Here is a 23,907-nt window from a genome sequence, read left to right on the forward strand (position 1 = left end):
TTGCATCAACAGCCTCGACGCATTGTGAGTATTATACGATTTACCGTCCTCTTGTTCGCTTTTGTGGACTTTCAGGGTCACGGGGTCGATCGCGGTACACTGGTTAAGATTACAGGGTCGACCCCCTTTGGATTGTAGTTGTTCATCCCAAGCAATTTGGTTGTATTAATCATTTTTGTCAGAAATAAAGGTAAAAGTATACGACAAGGAATCACGTTTGTCCTCGGTGTTCTTACGGGTTTTTCGAATAACCAACAAAACATCCTGGTTGTTTTCGGCACCAAAACAGGCCAATTAATGGGCGATACTAAATGTACTGTTTTTCTTCTTACAAACAATGCCACTAAACTTCACAGAAAACGTTCAGAAAAAATCACATGTATATTTTTAGGTACAGAAAAAATCTGTGACACGAGTAGTAATGCAAACAACAACCTGTTGCCACAATAAGCACAACGACTGGATGAAAACCACAATAAAATTGCCTACAGAAATGCATGGAAACTCATAGTAACATGTTGGAACACATTAGTTACATGCTGGGTGAGACTAACGCCGCTTTTTAGTTTTTTTCGCATTGGTCGGATTGATCGTCTCTTGATACTCGCGTTCCAGGGTCTCTTCGAGCTGTTCTGAGCATCTACTGTAGTAAGCGTATTCCATGGTGTATTCCCCTTTGCCCTGCAAAGCAATCATATTGTGATTGCAATATTAAAATTAGGGTAGCGCTTTATGACATTACAGATTGTAGCAAAAACCACGCAAATTCGTTGACGTTTTGATATCTCCCCACGCCCGTGTTTCTGCAAAATCACGCGGAAAGATTATAATAATTGTGGACTAAAGAAAATCACAGGTTTTTGACACTACCAGGTCAACAAAGACAGAATAATTGCTATTTTTAAAAAGAAAACGCTCTCGGTACAATATTTACTCAGATAACTTTGGTTCGCCGTTATTATAAATCCAGTTACACGAACTGACCAAACCAACAGCAAATAAACACTTTTCGTTACCGTAACCTCAGGTTTAGCATCAATTCGTAAAGTGGAACAGTCTATAGCACTTGGCACCAGTTTGATCACCATTGCAAAACATGATTCTACAATTCGCGTGTATGAATTACTGCTAAGGTTTATTCATGCAAACTTCGTCACGTGAAATCCAGTGATGAATTATGTAAAATATTAGTTTAACAACTACATAAACATGTGTAGTTCAATGGTAAACAATCGAGTCGGAAATAAACGCTTGTCGCTCGCACTTCGACCAGCACACAGCGGAAGTACAAAGAGGTTAAGCACCAAACGCGGCGCAACGTCGTGCGTTTTACCCTCAGTTTGTTTTGCAGCTCCGATGAGTCACGCCATTTGCAGATGCCGAAGTGCGCAACGAAGTGTTGGCATATCGTCGGCGAATGCAAAACTGAACGTACAAGATGGGCAGGTCGAAAGCGTTAATAAGTAACACCAATCCCGTAGCATCCTAATTATTATTACTTCAAAGCCCCTCGAGACACGACCCCATGTCAGCAGCTGCGGTTTAGCGACTGTTGTAAATTCTATGTCGCGGCAAAGAGGTTACAATGTTGTACGTCCACATAACAAGGAACGGTTTCACGTTTTGGCAGTTCGTGAAGTTTGTGCAGTAGGTAATGGTGTTGCAATGCAAGAGTTATTCCTGCTATGCGGAAAGATTTTTCGTAATCCGTTGCAAACACATTTTTCACAAGCAAATCAAGCTCCAGAGTGAAGATATTGCTTTGAAATTTCTATTCAAGACTGTAAATTTCAGATTTTGTGCTGGCTGTTTTTTAGCTCAAATTCGTTTGCTCTAGTACCCAAAACTGAAACACAAACGTGGCAACCTGTTGTATTGTACCAACACATAGCCTTATACTGCCCACAAGCGTTAAAGCCTATGATTTAAGCGTATAGCGCAACTCAAATCCAGTTGTAAGATACCTCCGTTTGCGAACGAAGTTGTGATGCGTAACCGAACATCTGGTTGAGAGAGACGTCGGCTACGAGAGTGAAGTAATCCTCTTCTTGATCCTGCTCCAGGAGTTTTCCCTTTTTCTGCGAAATGCCGGCCATGACCACCTGTTGGAACTCCCTGGGAGCCGTTACCTCGACTTTAAAGATAGGTTCCAGCACCGACTTTTCCGCGTTTTCAAAAGCTGGATAATAATAAGTAAAATATTGATTAATTCGGTCGATCTTTGGTTGCTGTGTTGAGGCCGTATTTGGCTATTATTATGGTATAGTAACGTTGTTTATGATTAATAATAAAATTTTCACACAAAACTCAGGAAACACTCTTTTGCGTTGACATTTAATTGAACAAATCTTTCATTTATGAAACAACTGATGAACCAAAATTCCAATGAGGTTCTTAATTCGACAGATACAAACCACAAACCACAAAAAAAAAATTTTAGTGCTTCAAGAGCTCTGAGCACACCCACGTGTTTGCGAATGGTAACACCTCAAAAACGCCAGTTGGCGCTGCGGAATCCCTACAAACAATCGATTTTATTTCCAACATGGCACAATGTAAATGTTTTTGGCACATCGCGAACTAAATATTCCAGTTTACTGTACAGACAATCTGTAAGATACCAAACTAGGTTCAAACCACCGGAGACGAAGTTATTCCGACAAGACGGTCGTCAGTCACCAGCTGTACCGCTAAGATCTGACAAGTCGAAACATTGTGCACGACTTTCTGCGGCTCACAGATCATTATTGGCTCATAATGACCAACATGATTTTCGTGACACAGAGCCGACAACACTACTGATTACTTAGCTGTTGCTTGGCAGTAGTGTTCTACTGTGATTCGTCTGCGGTGTTTTACAACTAGTTTGGTGCCAAATAGGTCGAGGTTGACTACAAAGTCACCAACAAGTTAAGCGGTCTCTGCCTGTTGAAAGCCGTGTAACACAACGCTCTTATCCCACCCTCTCCCGTCCTACAAGCGAATTCTACCCGCAAGCCTAAACAATAGCCAGATTCGTCATGCAACCCAATAAGCCATTAGTCATGGTTACAGAGTGATTTGGCGAGTTTTTTGAAGGCGAAAGTCGATGCTCGGAAACCAACCTTGTTTGGCTGCTCCATGTGCGCAGAAGCGGAAAGCGATTTCGGAGGAGTCGACGATGTGACTTGCACCGTCCAATAACACGACACGTATACCCGATATCGGGGCTCCCGTCCTCAGACCTTGATTCATTGAATCCTCCAGGAATCCCTGTGGGTCACAAAGCGGGGGCGTTGAGAAAAAAAACAAACATAATGTGTTTTCGCACGTAGACGAAATGACTCATTGCTGTCGTTTTTAATGTATATTGGAACGCTGTGGCAGTGTGGCTTCTTGTTGGTGTGTCGTCGGCTAATGCAATCGCGTGGATTTGTGCAACTATTTCGGTTTATTTTTTGGTATACAATGTTATGCTACCAAACGCGGCCTACGGTACTGACATAGTGATTGGCTATTTAAAAATATTGGTTATTTTAAATGAACAGTACAACGGTAGTTCCACTACTTACACCAACAAGTATTGATTTTAAGACGGATCCGAACTCAACAAATACTTGAAATAAGATATTAAAATTGAACACGGTCGCCTTTCAACAAAGTTAATATACAAACGACACCTGTACTTTGAATACACACGTCACAGTGCCAATATTCCACGCCTGGTAAAGCCAATATGTGAAAAACTTTACCTTCTTGATAGCTTTCATGTAATGTTGGGGTACGTTGGTGCCTGACGTTTTGTCCACGAACTCCAACTTCGTGTTTTGCTCTGCCGGGAGAGGCTGCAGAGAACAAACAAAAATTACACGTCTGGTGTCGGCCTTGTACGGTTTGTTGAACGACGGCGGTAGGAGAAAATTATTGTGTTTCACGGTCTGTGCAATTCGGACAAAATGTGACACAAACCTCGATGTAACCGATGAGCTTTCCGTATTGACCGGCACCCCCTGATTGTCTCTTGTGTTGATAATCGAACCTGGGTGAAGAATGGTCATGTAAGTATAATTTTGCCATAACATTGGGCAAACCAAGAAAAGCATTTTTATATTTCACGCACAAATTTTCAGGTTGCTTTAACTGGGTTATTTTGTCACATCCTGACAAACACAAAAAATACTCAACATACAAACCAATAAATTTCGAAAATTAGTGAAAATAAAGCTCTAATTTCACTTCGATTACTTCGACATTTCACCAGCAACGACGAGTTAATTTGGAGATCAATGCCCAAATCACCCAATATCAACATTAAAATGACAATATTCGATCACAATTAAAATCCCATTCCCGCGAACATAAACAGAGAATACTGCAAATGTTATGGGTTGGCTGTTGTGAGGTGCTCGCAAACACATTATCGTGGGAAACTACGTCCACATTTGTCTGTTCTTAATTATAGTGACGGCCCCATGACGTATGCGGGTGACGAGGTATTAAGGTGCAGTGGACAAGGATCGCTGCAACCGCACTTAATAATGCAACGGAATCCCGCGAATTTCGGCCGCGCTAATGTGGGAATCTGGTCGAGAGGAGTCGGAAAATTACCACAAATAAACTTGCCACACACGCATTCTTAATGAAGGCCTTGCGTTGGAATACAAAAAAACACGGCGATTAAGGGTCTTCGCTGCAATATAAGAGCGACGCTTCCAAGGGTAGGGCACAGTTTCAAAGACAATCGTCCAGTGATTTCAAGTATTCGAAACCGACATCAAACGAGCTTAAACATGGGTTTACTGCAAGGAGTATTTACGTTGATCTGTGCTGCCTTGGTGGCAGAGGGACGTTTTCTAATAGATGCACAAAACCAAGCGTTCCCAGCAGTTGAAGTGGAACACGTCGGCGACGGAGGTATGTTAGCTGATGTGTATTGATGCGTATACTGCCGCACAACAAGCGCTTTCTTTACCTTTCGCGTCGAATGTACTTGCGCTACCGGTGTATACATACGTGGGTTTTGACGTTCGTTTGAGGCAAACGGTATCAGACTTAAATTGCAACCACCATTTCCACTGAAGTGCAAGCGCTCATCAACAACCGACATGGACTTGAAATATTTCAGCGTGAGCATTCATCGAAAATGCCGTGCTCGCAGACGCCGCGATACACTCAACCGACAGGTATTTGCAGAAAACCCACAATTACTCGTCTTTAATTTGCAGGATGTCAAAAACTCGTCGCCAAGGCGATTGTGGATCTTCTTGTATCAGAATACAACCGCGTCAACATCGACAACGCGGCATTGCACGTCAAAGCGGGGATGCCTGTCATACAGTGCAAGGTATGGATGCTAACCTTCGATTTTCAACTAACGAAATTCCAACAAGCATGACGTGGCCTCTGGGCTATGACGCACTTAATGAGAAAGCTGTGGTGTGTCCTTGTATAAAGTGTTGGTTTTTGCGTCGACTACGTTGTTTATCATGATAGGCAAAAAACTAGATAAGGATTTTGCCATTAACAGGGCCTTTATCCATAAACGCTCTCTGCGCGTTTAAACGACGCTCTCCCTGTAATGGCAATGTAGACTCATTCGGTTTTGAGAATATCAAAACAATGAGAAAAGAATGGCAATAATCCAATTCGCCTTTAAATTACAGAACGCAGACGGGAGCGAATGTACAGTGAACATGGAGCTTTCCAGGAGTACTTGCAAGCGAACAACCTCAACCTACTGGTTCGAATGTCAGCCTACCTACGTCATGGAGGTACGTTTTATCAGGAATGAATTCACGCCAGACTGCGGTCCGGGCCCGATTCCAAGCGGGTTCCGGCCTTGGAACACAAGGGCCTTTATCGCGATTAAGCGCCTCCATTTGGAGCGATCGCGGTTGGTTTTCGTTGCGATATCTCGGAATGGGGATCAGGCGGCGATTAAACAACAAGACGAGGATATCTCGGAAATCGCAAAAACCGTGATAGGAGTTTTCACCAAACGGTTTTCAGACGCAAGACGGCGTAATAGCCACTGACACAAGTTGGCAACATCCCAGTAAAACGCGTTTTTTGAAAAACCACGCCGCGAGCAAATATATGTGCAATGCCGCTTTTTAAAACGCACCGATTAGAAACGGACAAAAAGCGACTATCTGACATTTCCATTTTAGGATCTGAAGCGTTGCACGGCCATCGTCAACCTTGCCAAAGCGGTTGTTGCTTCGCCGCTGCGTTGCCATAGCGACATGCCGGCAAGCGCTATTGACGGACCCAATGGAATGTACCAGGGAGGATTGGACGACTCGTACCAGGAGGAACGGATGCTCTCTCCGGTCGGGAATAAAATTATGAAGAAAAAATGGGATGCCACCGATGGTAATGTGCAGCCCTTTTAACGGGCGAGGTCAATATTGGCAAAGGTGGATTTAATCGGACGGTTATACTTTCTTTAGCAGAAGTTGCGTGCATTTTTGCAACAATTTGTTGTTTGTAATCGTATTAAGTGTCTAATAAAGAGAATCAACAATAAAAAAAGACGAGTTCGGGTTCCTTAGCTACTGACACCATTAAGTCTTCATGCTCCCGACTCAGATTTAACTGCGGCTCTCTTTGTGTAATGACACGGTATGACGTAAATCGCAAAATACAACTTCACTTTTTAGAGGTACAGAGGTCGTTGGTTATTTCAATTGGACCAAATGCGAAAGTGTAAATATTACAACACCCCGTATTCATAAATAACGTTGTTCATAAGAAGTTCAAAAACGTTTGACATCCAACGCCATTCTGTCAACACCGGTCTCTACCTCAGCGCTATTTCAATACACGCATTCCGACCTTTTAAGAGCAAGATTCCAACTCGGGCGCGCACCCATATACGAAGATAATCCAGGAAATGTGAGTTCGTTAAACCCTTAAAACAGACGTGAGGTCGGCTGGAATCTCCGAGTCGGTCGAAAGATAGAGATACGAAGTTCAAGTGCGAGTTTCCAAACTTGGGGTTGAGGATAATTAATACTAATCTGATAAATAAACTTGTGCGTTTGTGTGCATTGAGTAGATTGGCGGAGCGCTAGGGCTTTTTGTGTAGTTGGTATATAGAATGTAAATGAATATATTTTCCCATAACCGTTGTTTGGAAACTTTTACGTGTCAACACATAGTGGCGAGTTTTTCAAGAAAGGTCTGGTTGGTTGTTTATCAAACCTATTTGTGTGCAGCGATTTTCGCTAATGCGAAAGAGCTTATTGAGTGCCAAAACAAAAGCCTTCGCCACTGGTGATTGATGTTTCCAGCGGAAGGTGATTGAGCGAGCGGTACAAGACGCCACTGCGAGCTTTCGAAATCCGTCAGTAAAATGCGGTTTGAGTGGAGAGGAGTGAATTTGCCGCACATATCGAAGCGTGAGTCACCAAAAGAGGAGGCAAAAAACAGACGGAGCACATCGCGGCAGCCAAGTTTAGCACATCGCGATAACCACCAAGGGCAGGTGTTCTTTGGGATGGTGGAATATCCATGTAATTTACAGTAAGATGGCAGCTGCACGTTTATCAGACGACTCGACAGAAACCTCCATGTTGTGACCAGTTGATATATCTTTCTTGTGAGGGAGTGTGAAATAAAACAGTTATTTTTTTTGTTTTTGCATTGGGTAGTAGACAGTGAATTTTAGACATGAAATTTGCCGCTGGTTTGTGCGTCGTGCTTGTGATAGTATGCGTGGAAAGGACAGGCGCCCACTTCAACAGGTTTGTAGCAGACAACGCAAAATGTAAATAACTTATTGCTCGTTGTCACAACTTATTGCACGCAAAGTTGCGGTCAAGTCAACTGTATAGCAGCAAAATATACACAACTGCACCGCTGCATAGAAAAAAAACCAATCACTTTTAAGCCAAGCAAACTACATTTTAGATTCTGGACCTCCTATCGACCATCGCATTACATTTCAAGATATCAATTCCCACAGAGGCGGTTCTACTTAACCAGGGAAAGATATAATAGATATTTGTACCAACCCAAATATAGACGACATTGGGACCGAAACTTAGGTACCTACCGGCACCGATACGCATCGAGACTCTACAGCATGCTCCTTTACTCACCATACAATAGAAGATACGAGAACGCTGGCCTATACATGAGGCAAGTACTCGCGCGTTTATATTTCTGTTCACTTAAATGCAAATCACCAAAAAAGCGCCGCATTAAACATAAACAGCTTTTTGCAGCGAGAAGTTGTTACGTTATAATATATTTGTGCAGCGGTGGTTACCGTACGAACTATCAAAAGCCCAAGATTATTAGACCGTGTGCTTGGAACAAGGTCAGCTCCAATCCTGTCCGCTTGGTTTTGGAGAAAGCAATCAAAACTTCACAGACCAACGCCACCCTAACACTGAAAGCCATTACAAAGACAGGAGTAAGAAAATTTGACGTTTTGAAGCTAAATTACCTGCATTATTCAACATAATTCTATTGAAAAGTTCCAATTTGGTAATAATGGTGTTAATGGTATATCTAATTCGATAGGCGTGTGGGTTTATAATTTTTGATATTGATTGTAATCTCGTATATGTTCATAACGCGCAGGTGAGGATGTGCACAATATGCTACTACTCCGGCTGCTTTCGGGCACGTAAAGTCAACGTAACGTTCACACTGGCCAGAGTCGACGGCTGCCACTGGGAATCCAAGTGCGATTGCAAACCGGCGGAAAACGTTAGTGGGCATGTACTGTGATGGGGAGGGGATGATAAGAACGTCGGCGACAAAATGTTCCGACATGAATACTTTAGATAAGGGACAAGTTCTGGTAATGCAAACGAGGGAAGGGTTGCTTTTAAAACGACAGTCAAAGAAATGCAGCAAGCTCGGATATATTGTAACAATTCAGTGCATATTTAAAGCATATTGTTTTGATTTAAACAGGAAACCGAAATTAAATGCAACGCTGGTGGAACGGTGCTGTATGTGACGAAGGAAATTGTGAAATTCAACGTCAGTTGCGATCGAAAGGAAGAAACAATCAGCACAGTAAGTTTAACTGATACCACTGACGGCTGTATGAATAATACCACAATATATGCGTATCTAAAGCCCACTGGAACACCAATACCTCTAAGACAACAATGGCCCGTCCTGTAAATGCATAAAACCCACAATTTATCAGCAGGATGAGGAAGATGAGGAAATATCAGGAGCGGAAGAGGGACAGGAAAAGGAAACCGAAGACGATGATGAGGTGAAAGTTGTTGAAAAAGAGAAGGAAGTCAACGAGATGGAGGAAGATGCAGATCGCGAATCCGCTGTGGCTGCTATGGAGTCGGACGGGATCGATGGAAGTGGGAAGAACGATGTGGAGATTGTGAACATTCCCAACATCCCCACGGACGTGAATAGGGCGAAGTCGGCTTCCTTACTTCAGAAGGAACTGGAGATGGATGGACTACTTAGGTTCTAAGCTCTGTAATACTGCCAATGCTTGCTTCTATCCATAAACCAAGAAATGACAGAAACTGAACTTCCGCTCATGTGGCGCGTTGTTAAAACTGGCAAGAATACGAGGATTTTATCGTACATCAAGTTCACATTCCTTGATTATTGTGTTTTTTTATTTCCAGTTCAGTAATATTCTGTTCTAAGTGTTTAAGTCCGTGTTTTATATTTTGTCACGTATGTTTACAGTAGTTCAACCGCGCATTATTCCTAGCATCCCAACTCCACGGTTCCGCTGTTTTTTGATCACGTGTTTCGTCGCGCAAACATGTAATAGTGATTGTATGCTGTTTCCACGGCGAAAGAATGTTAAAAGTTATCCCGTGCATGAAACTTGACACGCAACCGTTTACTTCTGAAGTAAAATCTGTTTTGTAACACGTGCAAATGAAATTGACTGTTGCAGGGCTGAATAAAATGTATTAAATAAGTCAAAGAGACTTTGCATTGGTCACGACTACCGCTAGCTGCGGTTGAAGTGCTTGGTGATACTACCGCTAGTGGGAGCTAAAACGCATTGCTTTTTTTGGAGACCAGTTTCGTGAAGTTCACGGAAGGCGGGAAAAAGCTCTCTGTAAAATTCCATTTGCGAAGGATCAGAGCAGATTGTCAAGTTGCATACAACAGCGTTGAGCACATGAAATGTCGAGCGGTTGTAACCTAAACACCTTGGTTTTCAAGCACATACGACCGCCGGTCAAGCACATTTGCTTAAGCGCGAAACAACAGGTAAAACACCCCGCATATAAGACAAAAGGACGCTGGAAACATCTTATTAGGTCTACAAAAAACAAAATTTTCAGTAGTTCTTTGATTAGGCTTTGTCTATTGTATAGAAAATTAGAAAATTGTTCTAAATTGTTATGGTTTATTGAGTAAATACAGAGGACGTATCATAGACGCATTATGTTTAACCGTATTGCTGTATTAGGGGGTAGAATCAGGAGGTAATAAAGGATGAAGTCAACTAAAATGTGGAACAAACATCATTTGAAACAAATTTCTTTGTGGACAATTTGTGCGAGTTTTAAAAACAACTTAACCGAACCAATCGATTCAGACACAAAGTAATCACAATCTTTCAAGCATTATTTGCAATTTTAGTTGCCGGCGTGTAGACACGATCCTACAAGCAGGCGAGACACGGCAAGAGTAAATGACCGAAGAGAAAAAGGATGAACAGAACACACTGCACACCGGAACTTTTAAGGATATATTGCACCGTCCAAGAGCATCCACTGACAGCAAGCTCAGAGTATCGCGACATGCCGACAAGCGCTATTGACGGACCCAATGGAATGTACCAGGGAGGATTGGACGACTCGTACCAGGAGGAACGGATGCTCTCTCCGGTCGGAAATAAAATTATGAAGAAAAAATGGGATGCCACCGATGGTAATGTGCAGCCCTTTTAACGGGCGTGGTCAATATTGGCAAAGGTGGATTTAATCGGACGGTTATACTTTCTTTAGCAGAAGTTGCGTGCATTTTTGCAACAATTTGTTGTTTGTAATCGTATTAAGTGTCTAATAAAGAGAATCAACAATAAAAAAAGACGAGTTCGGGTTCCTTAGCTACTGACACCATTAAGTCTTCATGCTCCCGCCTCAGATTTATCTGCGGCTCTCTTTGTGTAATGACACGATACGACGCAAATCGCAAAATACAACTTCACTTTTTAGAGGTACAGAGGTCGTTGGTTATTTCAATTGGACCAAATGCGAAAGTGCAAATATTACAACACCCCGTATTCATAAATAACGTTGTTCGTAATAAGTTCGAAAAACGTTTGACATCCAGCGCCATTCTGTCAACACCGGTCTCCACCTCAGCGCTATTTCAATACACGCATTCCGACCTTTTAAGAGCAAGATTCCAACTCGGGCGCGCACCCATATACGAAGATAATCCAGGAAATGTGAGTTCGTTAAACCCTTAAAACAGACGTGAGGTCGGCTGGAATCTCCGAGTCGGTCGAAAAATAGAGATACGAAGTTCAAGTGCGAGTTTTCAAAACTTGAGGTTGAGGATAATTAATACTAATCCGATAAATAAACTTGTGCGTTTGTGTGCATTGAGTACATTGGCGGAGCGCTAGGGCTTTTTGTCTGGTTATACAAATATAAATGAATATATTTTCCTGTAACCGTTGTTTGGAAACTTTTACGTGTCAACACATAGTGGCGAGTTTTTCAAGAAAGGTCTGGTTGGTTGTTTATCAAACCTATTTGTGTGCAGCGATTTTCGCTAATGCGAAAGAGCTTATTGAGTGCCAAAACAAAAGCCTTCGCCACTGGTGATTGATGTTTCCAGCGGAAGGTGATTGAGCGAGCGGTACAAGACGCCACTGCGAGCTTTCGAAATCCGTCAGTAAAATGCGGTTTGAGTGGAGAGGAGTGAATTTGCCGCACATATCGAAGCGTGAGTCACCAAAAGAGGAGGCAAAAAAACAGACGGAGCACATCGCGGCAGCCAAGTTTAGCACATCGCGATAACCACCAAGGGCAGGTGTTCTTTGGGATGGTGGAATATCCATGTAATTTACAGTAAGATGGCAGCTGCACGTTTATCAGACGACTCGACAGAAACCTCCATGTTGTGACCAGTTGATATATCTTTCTTGTGAGGGAGTGTGAAATAAAACAGTTATTTTTTTTGTTTTTGCATTGGGTAGTAGACAGTGAATTTTAGACATGAAATTTGCCGCTGGTTTGTGCGTCGTGCTTGTGATAGTATGCGTGGAAAGGACAGGCGCCCACTTCAACAGGTTTGTAGCAGACAACGCAAAATGTAAATAACTTATTGCTCGTTGTCACGACGCATTGCACGCAAAGTTGCGGTCAAGTCAACTGTATAGCAGCAAAATATACACAACTGCACCGCTGCATAGAAAAAAAACCAATCACTTTTAAGCCAAGCAAACTACATTTTAGATTCAGGACCTCCTATCGACCATCGCATTACATGTCAAGATATCAATTCCCACAGAGGCGGTTCTTTTTAACCAGGGAAAGATATAATAGATATTTGTACCAACCCAACTATAGACGACATTGGGGCCGAAACTTAGGTACCTACCGGCACCGATACGCATCGAGACTCGACAGCATGCTCCTTTACTCACCATACAATTCTATTAATAGAAGATACGAGAACGCTGGCCTATACATGAGGCAAGTACTCGCGCGTTTATATTTCTGTTCACATAAATGCAAATCACCAAAAAAGCGCCGCATTAAACATAAACAGCTTTTTGCAGCGAGAAGTTGTTACGTTATAATATATTTGTGCAGCGGTGGTTACCGTACGAACTATCAAAAGCCCAAGATTATTAGACCATGTGCTTGGAACAAGGTCAGCTACAATCCTGTCCGCTTGGTTTTGGAGAAAGCAATCAAAACTTCACAGACCAACGCCACCCTAACACTGAAAGCCATTACAAAGACAGGAGTAAGAAAATTTGACGTTTTGAAGCTAAATTGCCTGCATTATTCAACATAATTCTATTGAAAAGTTCCAATTTGGTAATAATGGTGTTAATGGTATATCTAATTCGATAGGCGTGTGGGTTTATAATTTTTGATATTGATTGTAATCTTGTATATGTTCATAACGCGCAGGTGAGGATGTGCACAATATGCTACTACTCCGGCTGCTTTCGGGCACGTAAAGTCACCGTAACATTCACACTGGCCAGAGTCGACGGCTGCAACTGGGAATCCAAGTGCGATTGCAAACCGGCGGAAAACGTTAGTGGGCATGTACTGTGATGGGGAGGGGATGATAAGAACGTCGGCGACAAAATGTTCCGACATGAATACTTTAGATAAGGGACAAGTTCTGGTAATGCAAACGAGGGAAGGGTTGCTTTTAAAACGACAGTCAAAGAAATGCAGCAAGCTCGGATATATTGTAACAATTCAGTGCATATTTAAAGCATATTGTTTTGATTTAAACAGGAAACCGAAATTAAATGCAACGCTGGTGGAACGGTGCTGTATGTGACGAAGGAAATTGTGAAATTCAACGTCAGTTGCGATCGAAAGGAAGAAACAATCAGCACAGTAAGTTTAACTGATACCACTGACGGCTGTATGAATAATACCACAATATATGCGTATCTAAAGCCCACTGGAACACCAATACCTCTAAGACAACAATGGCCCGTCCTGTAAATGCATAAAACCCACAATTTATCAGCAGGATGAGGAAGATGAGGAAATATCAGGAGCGAAAGAGGGACAGGAAAAGGAAACCGAAGACGATGATGAGGTGAAAGTTGTTGAAAAAGAGAAGGAAGTCAACGAGATGGAGGAAGATGCAGATCGCGAATCCGCTGTGGCTGCTATGGAGTCGGACGGGATCGATGGAAGTGGGAAGAACGATGTGGAGATTGTGAACATTCCCAACATCCCCACGGACGTGAATAGGGCGAAGTCGGCTTCCTTACTTCAGAAGGAACTGGAGATGGATGGACTCCTTAGGTTCTAAGCTCTGTAATACTGCCAATGCTTGCTTCTATCCATAAACCAAGAAATGACAGAAACTGAACTTCCGCTCATGTAGCGCGTTGTTAAAACTGGCAAGAATACGAGGATTTTATCGTACATCAAGTTCACATTCCTTGATTATTGTGTTTTTTTATTTCCAGTTCAGTAATATTCTGTTCTCGGTGTTTAAGTCCATGTTTTATGTTTTGTCACGTATGTTTACAGTAGTTCAACCGCGCATATTCCTAGCATCCCAACTCCACGGTTCCGCTGTTTTTTGATCACGTGTTTCGTCGCGCAAACATGTAATAGTGATTGTATGCTGTTTCCACGGCGAAAGAATGTTAAAAGTTATCCCGTGCATGAAACTTGACACGCAACCGTTTACTTCTGAAGTAAAATCTGTTTTGTAACACGTGCAAATGAAATTGACTGTTGCAGGGCTGAATAAAATGTATTAAATAAGCCAAAGAGACTTTGCATTGGTCACGACTACCGCTAGCTGCGGTTGAAGTGCTTGGTGATACTACCGCTAGTGGGAGCTAAAACGCATTGCTTTTTTTGGAGACCAGTTTCGTGAAGTTCACGGAAGGCGGGAAAAAGCTCTCTGTAAAATTCCATTTGCGAAGGATCAAAGCAGATTGTCAAGTTGCATACAACAGCGTTGAGCACATGAAATGTCGAGCGGTTGTAACCTAAACACCTTGGTTTTCGAGCACATACGACCGCCGGTCAAACACATTTGCTTCAGCGCGAAACAAAAGAAGGAAAGCACAGGTAAAAACACCCCGCATATAAGACAAAAGGACGCTGGAAACATCTTATTAGGTCTACAAAAAACAAACTTTTCAGTAGTTCTTTGATTAGGCTTTGTCTATTGTATAGAAAATTAGAAAATGGTTCTAAATTTTTATGGTTTATTGAATAAATACACAGAACGTATCATAGACGCACTATGTTTAACCGCATTGCTGTATTTGGGGGTAGAATCAGGAGGTTATAAATAAGAAAGCCAACTGAAATGTGGAACAAACAATATTTGTAACAAACTTCTTTGTAGACAATTTGTGCGAGTTTTAAAAACAACTTAACCGAACCAATCGATTCAGACACAAAGTAATCACAATCTCTCAAGCATTATTTGCAATTTTAGTTGGCGGCGTGTAGACACGATCCAACAAGCAGGCGAGACACGACAAGAGTAAAAGTAAATGACCGAAGAGAAAAAGGATGAACAGAACACACTGCACACCGGACATTGGAAGGATATATTGCACCGTCCAAGTGCATCCACTGGCAGCAAGCTCAGAGTGTCGCAGCAACCAAGAGGGGTAGAAAGTACGGTAATAGTGATTGCTGAGACATTGTACGAAGTGCAGTATTTATTATGAAAATGCTTTGTTTCAGTTTTGTGTTTGGTTGTTATTGATTTGTTTCGAACATGAAAGTTGCGGCAGCTTTGTGCGCGATCCTTCTGTTGGTGGTTTTTGGATGTACGAATGCCTACAGCATTTATCCCAGAAGGTCAGTGCAAACGAGAAAACCTTGATACCGCGCGATTTTCAAACAAAACGCGCACATAGCAATATTGCTTTAAGCAACGGGCACAATAGTTTGTGTTGGTGAAAATATTTTAGCCCAAGAACCCAACAGACACGTTTTATTCTAGTTCAATTCCATACCGACAAGGGCGGAATGCCTACCGGCACCAAATCCCACAGGCGCAGTTCGTTCCAGCTGGAGACAGAAACTACGAAAGTTTAAACCAGCGCAATCTTGGAGGAAACAATCTTGAAGGACGATACCAGAGTGCTTACCGACTGCCTTCTAGACACCACATGGGTCAAAGCAGATACCCGATTGGTCAAAGCAGACACCAGGTGGGTCAAAGCAGATACCAGGTGGGTCAACGCAGACACCAGATGGGTCAAAGCAGTTACCCGATGGGTCAGAGCAGATACCAGATGGGTCAACGCAGACACCAGATGGGTCAAAGCAGTTACCCGATGGGTCAAAGCAGATACCCGATGGGTCAGAGCAGATACCTGATGAAACAAAGCAGATACCCGATGTCCTGGAAACGATTACCGTACGTTGCCCCCTACCGACGGTTTGTCGCTTTCGAGTGTATTGGTTGTGTAAGTTAGTGTGGGGGGAAATCACTTGGTTTAAAAGGCACGAACGTAACTAATGGAGTCCCGGATTAAACTGTCGTTGGGTGTGTTGTCACACTTCGTGTATAAATCAGCATATCAGTGAGACATAAGTTAAATAACCATATACCGAGTCCACAATCTCGGCAGCTATAACGCGAGAGACTGAAACTTCCAAACTGCTTAACTTTATACAGAGCGGGTTACCGTGCTCCAGTGACTAACGGCCGGTGCGCTTGGAATAACCTTGCCTCTACACACGCCAGCATGATTCTGGAGAAAGCGATCGAAGATTCGCAGACAGATGTCAACTTAACGTTGAAGGATATCACGGCGGCCCAAGTAAGCCAGAGCATTATCGACAATTGGATAAAGCACATTTTATAACTTACTGCAAAAATTTTAAAGTCAAAACATTTTACGGCCATCATAATGTTTCTCAATAAATCCACTCAGGGATATTTCATGTGACAAAAATGTATGCCGAATTGTATTCTATTTATTGCATGAAGTGCAGTACCTAAGTTGCACATTTCGTTTGTGTTCATCTACTTTGGAATTGCTTCCAGGTGCGAAATTTTTATGTTAACAGACCTGAAGGACAACAAGGTCGTATACTTCCCATATTTCTTGTGCAGGTGAGGTTTTGCAAACGATGCAATTTCTACCGCTGTGTTCCGGCGCGCCACGAGGCCAATGTCACGTTTACACTGGCCAGAGCCCATGACTGCGACTGGAGGTCCAAGTGCGATTGCAAAGTGGAAAACGTGAGTCTTGCTTTGAAGTTTGTAACACGTGTCACGCGATAAGAGCGCCTTCAACAAACTGTTCGACTTGCATTTTTGAGATAAGTGGAATGTAGTTGCAATGTGAAACAAGATGGAGCGACCTGTTCGGCGCTTTAAAGTTAAATTGGGACGAGCATTAACGCAAACCAACACATGCAGCACGTTTGCGCAACAACAACGATAATCGCGCATGGCTGCTGGTACAAAGTGTCGGGTACATCGCATAGTGCAAAAACCTGCAACTGGTTTATTTTTCTCTTGAACTGCAAATAAATAACTGGATTTCGATTCAGGAAACCGAATTATTCCGATGCGTAGCACGTGGAACAGTGCCTTATGGGACCAAAGATATTGTCAACTACACCATTACTTGCGAAAATGTTATGGAAGCAAAACCCGGCATGGTAAGTTTTGTTTAACTTTTCTTATTTGTTTTTAAGAAATTCCGCTTTTCCAAACCTGTTAACGGATGGGTTTACAAAGTTTCATAACTTTGGAAAAGCACTCCACAACTTTACAGCTCCAAAGTCAACACCGACACACATAGTAACCCGGTACCCGCAATATCATAGTTGATAAAAAATGCCAGTGGCAACCAGAAATGTACCAGACCACATTCCATGAGCGTGATGTTTAACATAACAGGGTGACATGCCGGGATCAGATCAAGAGGAAGAGATGGTAGAAAAGGAGGAAGTGGAAGAAGAGGAAGTTAATGAGATGCAAGCGGAAGATGCGGGCAGCGACCCTGGAGAAGTTGCCATGGAGACGGCAACGGACGATGGAAGTGGGGGAGATGAAGTGGAAATTGTGAGCATTCCAAACATCCCCACGGAAGCGAATGAAGCAGAGCCAGCTCCCATTCTGCAGGAGGAATTGGACAATATCAATTTGCAGAGGTTTTAGATGCGATTCCCACTGGCGCAGAAACTGTTAATTTTGTGTACAAGTAGTAAGATACGATATAAGTAATTTTAAGTGATTTTTATTACTGAATTAAAAATATTTTTCACTCTTTGTGTAAAATACGAATGTGTTATATTTGCAATTCTTCATTCATCTTATTTAATTTTTAAGTCTGTAACCCCAGCGAATCATTTCCAGTCGAAAATACATATATGTGAGCTTAAATGGTCGTATTGTGCAAAAGAGCTTGAAGTTTTAAGTTTTATATTTAGCTTAATGAAGACACATAGGACGCCACATGGTCCATTTGCAATGGGATGATAATAGGTTTGTCGGTTATGCCAAAGACAAAAAACAAAAAAGAGGGGATTTGCAAACTACCCATAGTTAACCTTATCAAGTGAAATGTAGGTAGACCAAAACATATCAGTAGAATCTGCTGTGGAAGAACAACTTTAAAGGAGGCGGGTTGTGCTTGTCACAAAACTATGATCAAATGTTCGATTTTAAGCTTTTAGCGTTTTCCTAGGGGTTGCATGCGAAAGTCTTTTTCTTTTGCAGTTTTCTTCAGTTTAGGTCACAATGGCAAACTTTTTTAAAACATAAATTGAAGATTACGTCATGTGCATTATAACTACCTTTACTTGGGTTTCACACGTTTATGCTTCAACGCCCTTGCTGATGCTATTTTGTTAATTTTTAGGGGTTTTTAATTTGTCTGTCAACCCTGCTTGGCTAACATTTAATAAACGTTTTCGTATTTGACTGCATATTTTGAGTTTTTGTGGTTTTTGATATATCAGGGCGCAAAACCGTACACCTTCGGATAGTACGCGAGTAGAAACAGTTTAGAGAAAGACGAGAAAATGTTTGTGTTTGAGGACACAATATTCTGTGAAATTTATACAGAACTCATGCGGCCTAAGACCAGTTAATCGATAACGGCCAACATTTTAAGAAGCCGCCTCTTAATTACAATACACACTGGATATTTAGCTCCGTCTGCACAATGGGATGAACCTCCGGTTCACTGTTAGGTAAACGTATAACCTAAAATGGTTACCCAACTTGTACCACAAACGATGAGGTGATAGTGCAGCATTGGGCAACACTACACTAATACACATTTTAATTGGAAGGCTTTGACAGCAAGCAGCATACACTGCTTTACCCTTCTTCGGCAACGTCGCCATTGATATCAGTAAAACTATAAGTATTTAGTCCTAGCGTAAGAAATCTGACTTCAACACACGGACTCACGGTGTTCGTTCTAGGATTGTTTCCCGGAAAGCCACTTTCGGTTTTCCCAAAACAACGTCCAGTCCGTATTCCTTGTTCATGCGTTGTGCGTATATCTCCAAGTGCAACTCTCCCATACCAGAAACTATTGTCTGTGCAAAACATTTCCGATGTAAGGTTAGTAGGGTTTGCAAAACAAACTACATTACATCAGTTGCACTGATTAGATCTTACAGGTCCAAACAGCGTGTACATGCACCCTGTATGCAGCTTTCAAAACTACAAACACATACACAAAGTTCGCAGTTACGCAAGATTTAAAAAACAGTTTTATTCTCATACAGTGAAGTTGCGTTAAGAGCAAATTTTGCGTTCTGGATTTGTTTGAACTTTGTTATGTCATGCAATACAAACATATTGAAATTAATTATGTAAGCTGCAGACAGGTGGCCACTGTTTCGACCTAAAAGGTCTCATCAGTGCAGCTGGTGTGACTTTCAGACGACTTTGCTGACCAAACGGCCAAGCAAAGACTTCCACTTTGTGGTGACTATACAATCAACGTCATCCGGTGGGCACCAAACTAGGTGCAACCTTACGGAGAAAACAAGTTGGTAACACTATGGCCAAGCAAAGCTCAACCAATAGTGCCGTCAGGCCCCGTGCCACAATTTTGAAATAATTTTGCACAAAACAGGGCAATGATTACACAGCACATAATGATGGTTTATCATGTAGTAAAACACCTGTTTCCTGTGTTTGGTGGAGGTGATTTTAAAAAAGGGAACCTCGCATCAAAAGCAAAACGAGTCACATTTTTCTTGTGAAGTCTTTGCGCCACTACCTAAAACTCTAAGACTAGGAAGTGCTTTGAAACCTCACCTCCTTCGCTTCGTCGTCCCATTTCGTCGTGAAAGTTGGATCTTCCCGCACGAAACGGTTGAGGGCTTTGCTTACTTTGTCCGACTGATTGCGGCTGTTACTTTTAAGAGACATTGACACCACCGGTTCGGGAACGAAAATCGATTCCTGCCGAAAGGCTCGGTTTGAAACAAAAAACTTTTGACAATTGAGATCGGTTGCTAATTTTATAGGTTTATCAATACACAAAATGAAATCGAATGTGCTAATAAACCGAAAATGGGCTTTGAAACGACTGGAAACAACTAGTAAAATGAGCTGGAAGAGGAGCCAGCGTATCGGATCAACTTTACCGAATAAAAGGCGGGTAACAATGGTCACTTCTTTCCTCACACAGATGTGTAGTTCATTGTGGAATTTAATCGGACAGTGTCGAGTGTTTTATCGCACTTACCATCGAATATTTCGTTTTGGGGCTGGAGACAAACGTGTCTCCACTTGCGCACTCAATACCGAACAACGCGCAGATATCTCCAGCGAAAGTTTCGGGAAGATCCTGAAGAAGATGCTTGTTACAATCGGCGGCAAAGTGACTTGCTTTAAACCGCATACCTCCAATTTGTTGGCGTGCATTCGCACAAGTCGAGACGCTCTGCATCGCTGTCTGTTGCGGACGTTGTAAAGGTTATCACCCTTGGCAAAGCCGCCCTGGTACATCCGCAGGTACGTCAGCTGGCCGTACTTGCTTTGCTGTTGAGAAAATGAGACAGATAGTGTATAAGGCAACATATTTCTATAGATTTGGTTCGTGTTGGTGCGACAGTCGTTCTGTACCTCAAGTTTAAATGCGAGTGCAACCATTTTGTTGTCATAAGTGCGTGTTGGATCCATGAGGACCTTTTTACCTCCAGGATTTTCTCTGCAAAAGAAAAACAGTAGCAGTGGTTGAATGTTTGTAATTAGGGGCAAGGGTGAATTCGTTCTGAAACCACTTCTCGTAATCTACCCTATCTCCAAGGAAGTGTTTCGCAAATTAGGCAACCGCGACTTAGCTTGAACTACATCTCAATAAGCACAGAACAATATGTATTAATTTATATCGTGCTTATTTTCAAGATATTTTTTTCAATTAGAAATATTCTGGTATGCTCAGGAGGCCACGGGCTAACGTTTGAACACCCCACCTTTAACCATAGAAACAGATAAGAAATGTACAAAGGGAGAAATAAAATATCTTACATCAATTTTCGACACTTACTCTGTGGCCGTGCTGGCGTCAAAGGCAAAATTTTGTACTTCAGAGGGGTTTGGTAAGTAATCGACGACAGCGTCCAGCAGAGGTTGTACGCCCTTGTTTTTCAGCGCAGTGCCCATCAGCACTGGAGTAAACGTTCGCGCTACCGTCGTCCGCCGGATTGCCGCCTAGATTTAAGTTGTCGTTGTGTAAAGCGATACCTGCAACTAGGTTTGTGACCAAGCGGAGAAATATATTTTATAACTGCAAATAAATATCAAGTGTAATCGCCTTTTTCGTGCACCATTGAAGTTTTTAAAAAAAACTAAAAGTCATGGCATGTATGACAATGTTTGTTTTACTTTTGTCAAAGAAATTATGAATTTAAAAAGTGGCGCATGTGGCGAAATGTAGTGCTTAAATGCACTTGATATTTGCCAAGGCATGTTCAATAATTTCTATTTGTCAATGCATGCTTAATAAAAAAAAATAAGACTTTACCTTTAGTTGCTCAACGGTTGGCTCTTGGTCGAGCAAAATCATTTCACCCAACTGCTCATCCACATCACTCACACATTCTGCACAAAAGAAAATTTCCTTAAATACGTGACATCCCAAGTAAAAACACATACTTCACACCAACCTATCAGTTCCGCCCTTTTTTCCTCAGCTCTCTGCACAAGGTGCTCTGGAATAGGTGTTTCCACTATTTTCTGACCTTGTGGTCCATCAAAATATATAGCTTTTCGCCTTATAATGTCAACTACTCCCTTGCAATCACCCTCAAGTCCATCAGGTATTTGTACAAACGCTGCATTGCGGTGCAGTTTGGATCTAATAGTTTGTAGAGTATTAGCAAAGATACAGAAAAGTAACATAATGATTATTTTCGGTATATATCTGTATTGGAACAAATGCTGTGCTACAGTGGAGTAAATGATCCCAGAACAACAAACCTTATATTTAACAGACATTTCAGGGGATTTGCAGCCAGTCGATCAAGTTTGTTGATGAAAATGATGCTGGGCACTTTGTATCTGTTGATCTGGCGATTCACAGTCAGGGTTTGACTCTGGACGCCACCATTTGCACAAATCACCAGCACCTGGTTAAATATGAAATACACTGTGTTATGGTAGAGGAAATTCAATACTAGTAATCAACATCAATTTGCTTAGTTAGTAATGTGTGGGTATGTTGGTGCAAAGTTTAATCTATCTGAATTAAGGAACTGTGAATGGATAACTCAACACATCTATTAATTTACCTGTATATTTTTCTTAAATTGAAAATGTAATAAGGTAGGTAATTTTAAAAAGCATCCTTTGCTTTTTCAACTTCATGGAGTTTGGAGTAACAAATAAAGTACAACAGCATAAAACAATTAGCATACAGCGCCATCCAGAACTCTGAGCGATCTTTCAACTTCTACTGTGAAATCAACGTGTCCAGGAGTGTCGATTACGTTAATTTCATGGTTGTTCCAGTTAACATGTGTAGCAGCCGACTGTATTGTTATGCCACGCTCCCTTTCCAGTTCCATGGAATCCATCGTTGCCCCAACCTTGTCCTTTCCTTTGACCTAAAATGGTTCGGATTGTAACAATTAATGTTGACACTATGTAAGTAATTATGAATTGTGAAAAGGGCTATTTTTAATATATTCTGAATGAAATACCTCATGCATTTCATCAATCCTTCCAGTATAAAACAGTAACCGCTCAGTGACTGTGGTTTTTCCAGAGTCTATGTGGGCTGCTATTCCAATGTTTCTCATGTATTTTAACTGATTTTCCCCGTCCAATTCTGTTGAATAGCCCCTCCAACCAATTCTTTTGATCTAAAGGGCAACAAAAAGATGATAAATTCCACAGCTAAAACTCATGGCATACTTTACTTACTGAAGGGCATACTAAGAATTTTGAACGTAAAACAAGTGAGGAGTGATTGCAGAAATTTCTTGCAATAGTAGGAGCAATTCTTTGAAGACACCTGTCCATTATCCTCAGACAGATTACAGAACAATAGAAATATTCTAGATATGTTTATCTGTGTATTGCACTCATTCTTTGGATAAAACAAGATCTCCTGAATGAGAGTTTATTATCTTGTCAGGTTTTATTCTAGCCATTTAAGTTGCATTTTGCAAGTCAATACAGCACAGGATACAGGTATAGGCCTAATAGAAATTAGATTTTAAAATAGCCCACAAATCAAAGTATTTGATTCTGAACTGTCGTGTTTTACTTTCTTGCAATATTCAACGTACGATATTGAAATAGTACAAAATCGAATGAACTAAAAAACCTTTTCAAACAAAAGCTACATTATACTGCGTGGTGTATCTGTAACAAGTAACAATACCGTGTTTGTGCTTCGTAAAACAATACATGTGCTTCGTACAACAACTATGAAAATTTGACATTGGTGGGGAAACCCCCTCATCTAATGATCGCAAAGTATTTCATGGAATAAGGGATTATCAAAAACTCTAAAAAAAAATATTATCAGCAAAAAATTCGCACGATGCATTTTTTTAACTTCAACGTTTTTTCAATTTTTTATTTCTTAAATTTTGAGGTATGGTAAAATATTGTATACTCGATGAGCGCAAGCTGTTTTGTTGCCAATCAAATAAAAACACACGGATTCATTTGTGGTGGCTACTAGTGATGTCTTGCGCCGGTTCCGGGTACCCGGACCCGGCCGGATATTGACCAATTTTCAATACCCGGACCCGGCCGGATAATACACTTAAT

General features: G+C 41.6%; 5 protein-coding genes across 8 annotated transcripts; 4 read left to right on the plus strand and 1 right to left on the minus strand.

Annotated features, from left to right (window-relative positions):
• Positions 1–397: 397 nt before the first annotated feature.
• LOC145901310 (elongation factor G, mitochondrial-like) lies at positions 398–23,231 on the minus strand. Of its 2 annotated transcripts, none has more exons than XM_082988932.1 (17): positions 23,050–23,231; positions 22,827–22,988; positions 22,614–22,730; positions 22,105–22,253; positions 21,792–21,982; positions 21,650–21,726; positions 21,173–21,336; positions 20,749–20,833; positions 20,527–20,664; positions 20,369–20,470; positions 19,936–20,082; positions 19,075–19,205; positions 3,949–4,018; positions 3,732–3,824; positions 3,105–3,252; positions 1,965–2,179; positions 398–681 (listed from the first exon to the last, which is right to left on the minus strand). In XM_082988932.1, exons 1-17 carry the CDS (start codon positions 23,146–23,148, stop codon positions 550–552), a joined length of 2,220 nt encoding a protein of 739 aa, XP_082845058.1. In that variant the 5' UTR covers positions 23,149–23,231; the 3' UTR covers positions 398–549. The 2 variants fall into 2 exon arrangements, with proteins under 2 accessions (XP_082845058.1, XP_082845057.1); XM_082988931.1 differs by having other exon boundaries at positions 22,542–22,730.
• Positions 4,720–6,495, plus strand: LOC145901313 (uncharacterized). The gene is made up of 4 exons (XM_082988937.1): positions 4,720–4,893; positions 5,205–5,323; positions 5,643–5,750; positions 6,150–6,495. Exons 1-4 carry the CDS (start codon positions 4,770–4,772, stop codon positions 6,372–6,374), a joined length of 576 nt encoding a protein of 191 aa, XP_082845063.1. The 5' UTR covers positions 4,720–4,769; the 3' UTR covers positions 6,375–6,495.
• Positions 7,570–9,904, plus strand: LOC145901312 (uncharacterized). Of its 2 annotated transcripts, none has more exons than XM_082988935.1 (6): positions 7,570–7,727; positions 7,894–8,124; positions 8,245–8,401; positions 8,572–8,700; positions 8,911–9,015; positions 9,152–9,904. In XM_082988935.1, the coding sequence occupies exons 1-6, from the start codon at positions 7,654–7,656 to the stop codon at positions 9,440–9,442; spliced, it is 987 nt and encodes a 328-aa protein (XP_082845061.1). In that variant the 5' UTR covers positions 7,570–7,653; the 3' UTR covers positions 9,443–9,904. The 2 variants fall into 2 exon arrangements, with proteins under 2 accessions (XP_082845061.1, XP_082845062.1); XM_082988936.1 differs by having other exon boundaries at positions 9,155–9,904.
• LOC145901311 (uncharacterized) lies at positions 12,128–14,429 on the plus strand. 2 transcript variants are annotated; one of them, XM_082988933.1, is made up of 6 exons: positions 12,128–12,244; positions 12,411–12,650; positions 12,771–12,927; positions 13,098–13,226; positions 13,437–13,541; positions 13,678–14,429. In XM_082988933.1, the coding sequence occupies exons 1-6, from the start codon at positions 12,171–12,173 to the stop codon at positions 13,966–13,968; spliced, it is 996 nt and encodes a 331-aa protein (XP_082845059.1). In that variant the 5' UTR covers positions 12,128–12,170; the 3' UTR covers positions 13,969–14,429. The 2 variants fall into 2 exon arrangements, with proteins under 2 accessions (XP_082845059.1, XP_082845060.1); XM_082988934.1 differs by having other exon boundaries at positions 13,681–14,429.
• Positions 15,806–17,814, plus strand: LOC145901566 (uncharacterized). Its single transcript, XM_082989297.1, has 5 exons — positions 15,806–16,056; positions 16,318–16,462; positions 16,759–16,887; positions 17,202–17,312; positions 17,554–17,814. Exons 1-5 carry the CDS (start codon positions 15,806–15,808, stop codon positions 17,812–17,814), a joined length of 897 nt encoding a protein of 298 aa, XP_082845423.1.
• Positions 23,232–23,907: the final 676 nt, after the last annotated feature.

The sequence above is a fragment of the Ascidia mentula genome, chromosome 5 (assembly GCF_947561715.1).
Source record: "Ascidia mentula chromosome 5, kaAscMent1.1, whole genome shotgun sequence".
Taxonomy (NCBI): domain Eukaryota; kingdom Metazoa; phylum Chordata; class Ascidiacea; order Phlebobranchia; family Ascidiidae; genus Ascidia; species Ascidia mentula.

Excerpts from the sequence above, each read along its gene's own strand:
- LOC145901566 (XM_082989297.1), top strand. The coding sequence starts at position 15,806 with ATGGGTCAAAGCAGATACCCGATTGGTCAAAGCAGACACCAGGTGGGT. Across the intron at positions 16,463-16,758 it reads AGGATATCACGGCGGCCCAA|GTGAGGTTTTGCAAACGATG; the intron begins GTAAGCCAGAGC and ends TTTCTTGTGCAG. Across the intron at positions 17,313-17,553 it reads TGGAAGCAAAACCCGGCATG|GGTGACATGCCGGGATCAGA; the intron begins GTAAGTTTTGTT and ends TTAACATAACAG.
- LOC145901310 (XM_082988931.1), bottom strand. The coding sequence starts at position 23,148 with ATGGACAGGTGTCTTCAAAGAATTGCTCCTACTATTGCAAGAAATTTC. Across the intron at positions 19,206-19,935 it reads GGGACGACGAAGCGAAGGAG|ACAATAGTTTCTGGTATGGG; the intron begins GTGAGGTTTCAA and ends TGTTTTGCACAG. Across the intron at positions 4,019-19,074 it reads ACAATCCTAGAACGAACACC|GTTCGATTATCAACACAAGA; the intron begins GTGAGTCCGTGT and ends TTCTTCACCCAG.
- LOC145901313 (XM_082988937.1), top strand. The coding sequence starts at position 4,770 with ATGGGTTTACTGCAAGGAGTATTTACGTTGATCTGTGCTGCCTTGGTG. Across the intron at positions 4,894-5,204 it reads GGAACACGTCGGCGACGGAG|GATGTCAAAAACTCGTCGCC; the intron begins GTATGTTAGCTG and ends TTTAATTTGCAG. Across the intron at positions 5,324-5,642 it reads TGCCTGTCATACAGTGCAAG|AACGCAGACGGGAGCGAATG; the intron begins GTATGGATGCTA and ends TTTAAATTACAG.
- LOC145901311 (XM_082988933.1), top strand. The coding sequence starts at position 12,171 with ATGAAATTTGCCGCTGGTTTGTGCGTCGTGCTTGTGATAGTATGCGTG. Across the intron at positions 12,928-13,097 it reads AAGCCATTACAAAGACAGGA|GTGAGGATGTGCACAATATG; the intron begins GTAAGAAAATTT and ends CATAACGCGCAG. Across the intron at positions 13,542-13,677 it reads AGGAAGAAACAATCAGCACA|CAGGATGAGGAAGATGAGGA; the intron begins GTAAGTTTAACT and ends ACAATTTATCAG.
- LOC145901312 (XM_082988935.1), top strand. The coding sequence starts at position 7,654 with ATGAAATTTGCCGCTGGTTTGTGCGTCGTGCTTGTGATAGTATGCGTG. Across the intron at positions 8,402-8,571 it reads AAGCCATTACAAAGACAGGA|GTGAGGATGTGCACAATATG; the intron begins GTAAGAAAATTT and ends CATAACGCGCAG. Across the intron at positions 8,701-8,910 it reads ATTGCAAACCGGCGGAAAAC|GAAACCGAAATTAAATGCAA; the intron begins GTTAGTGGGCAT and ends TGATTTAAACAG.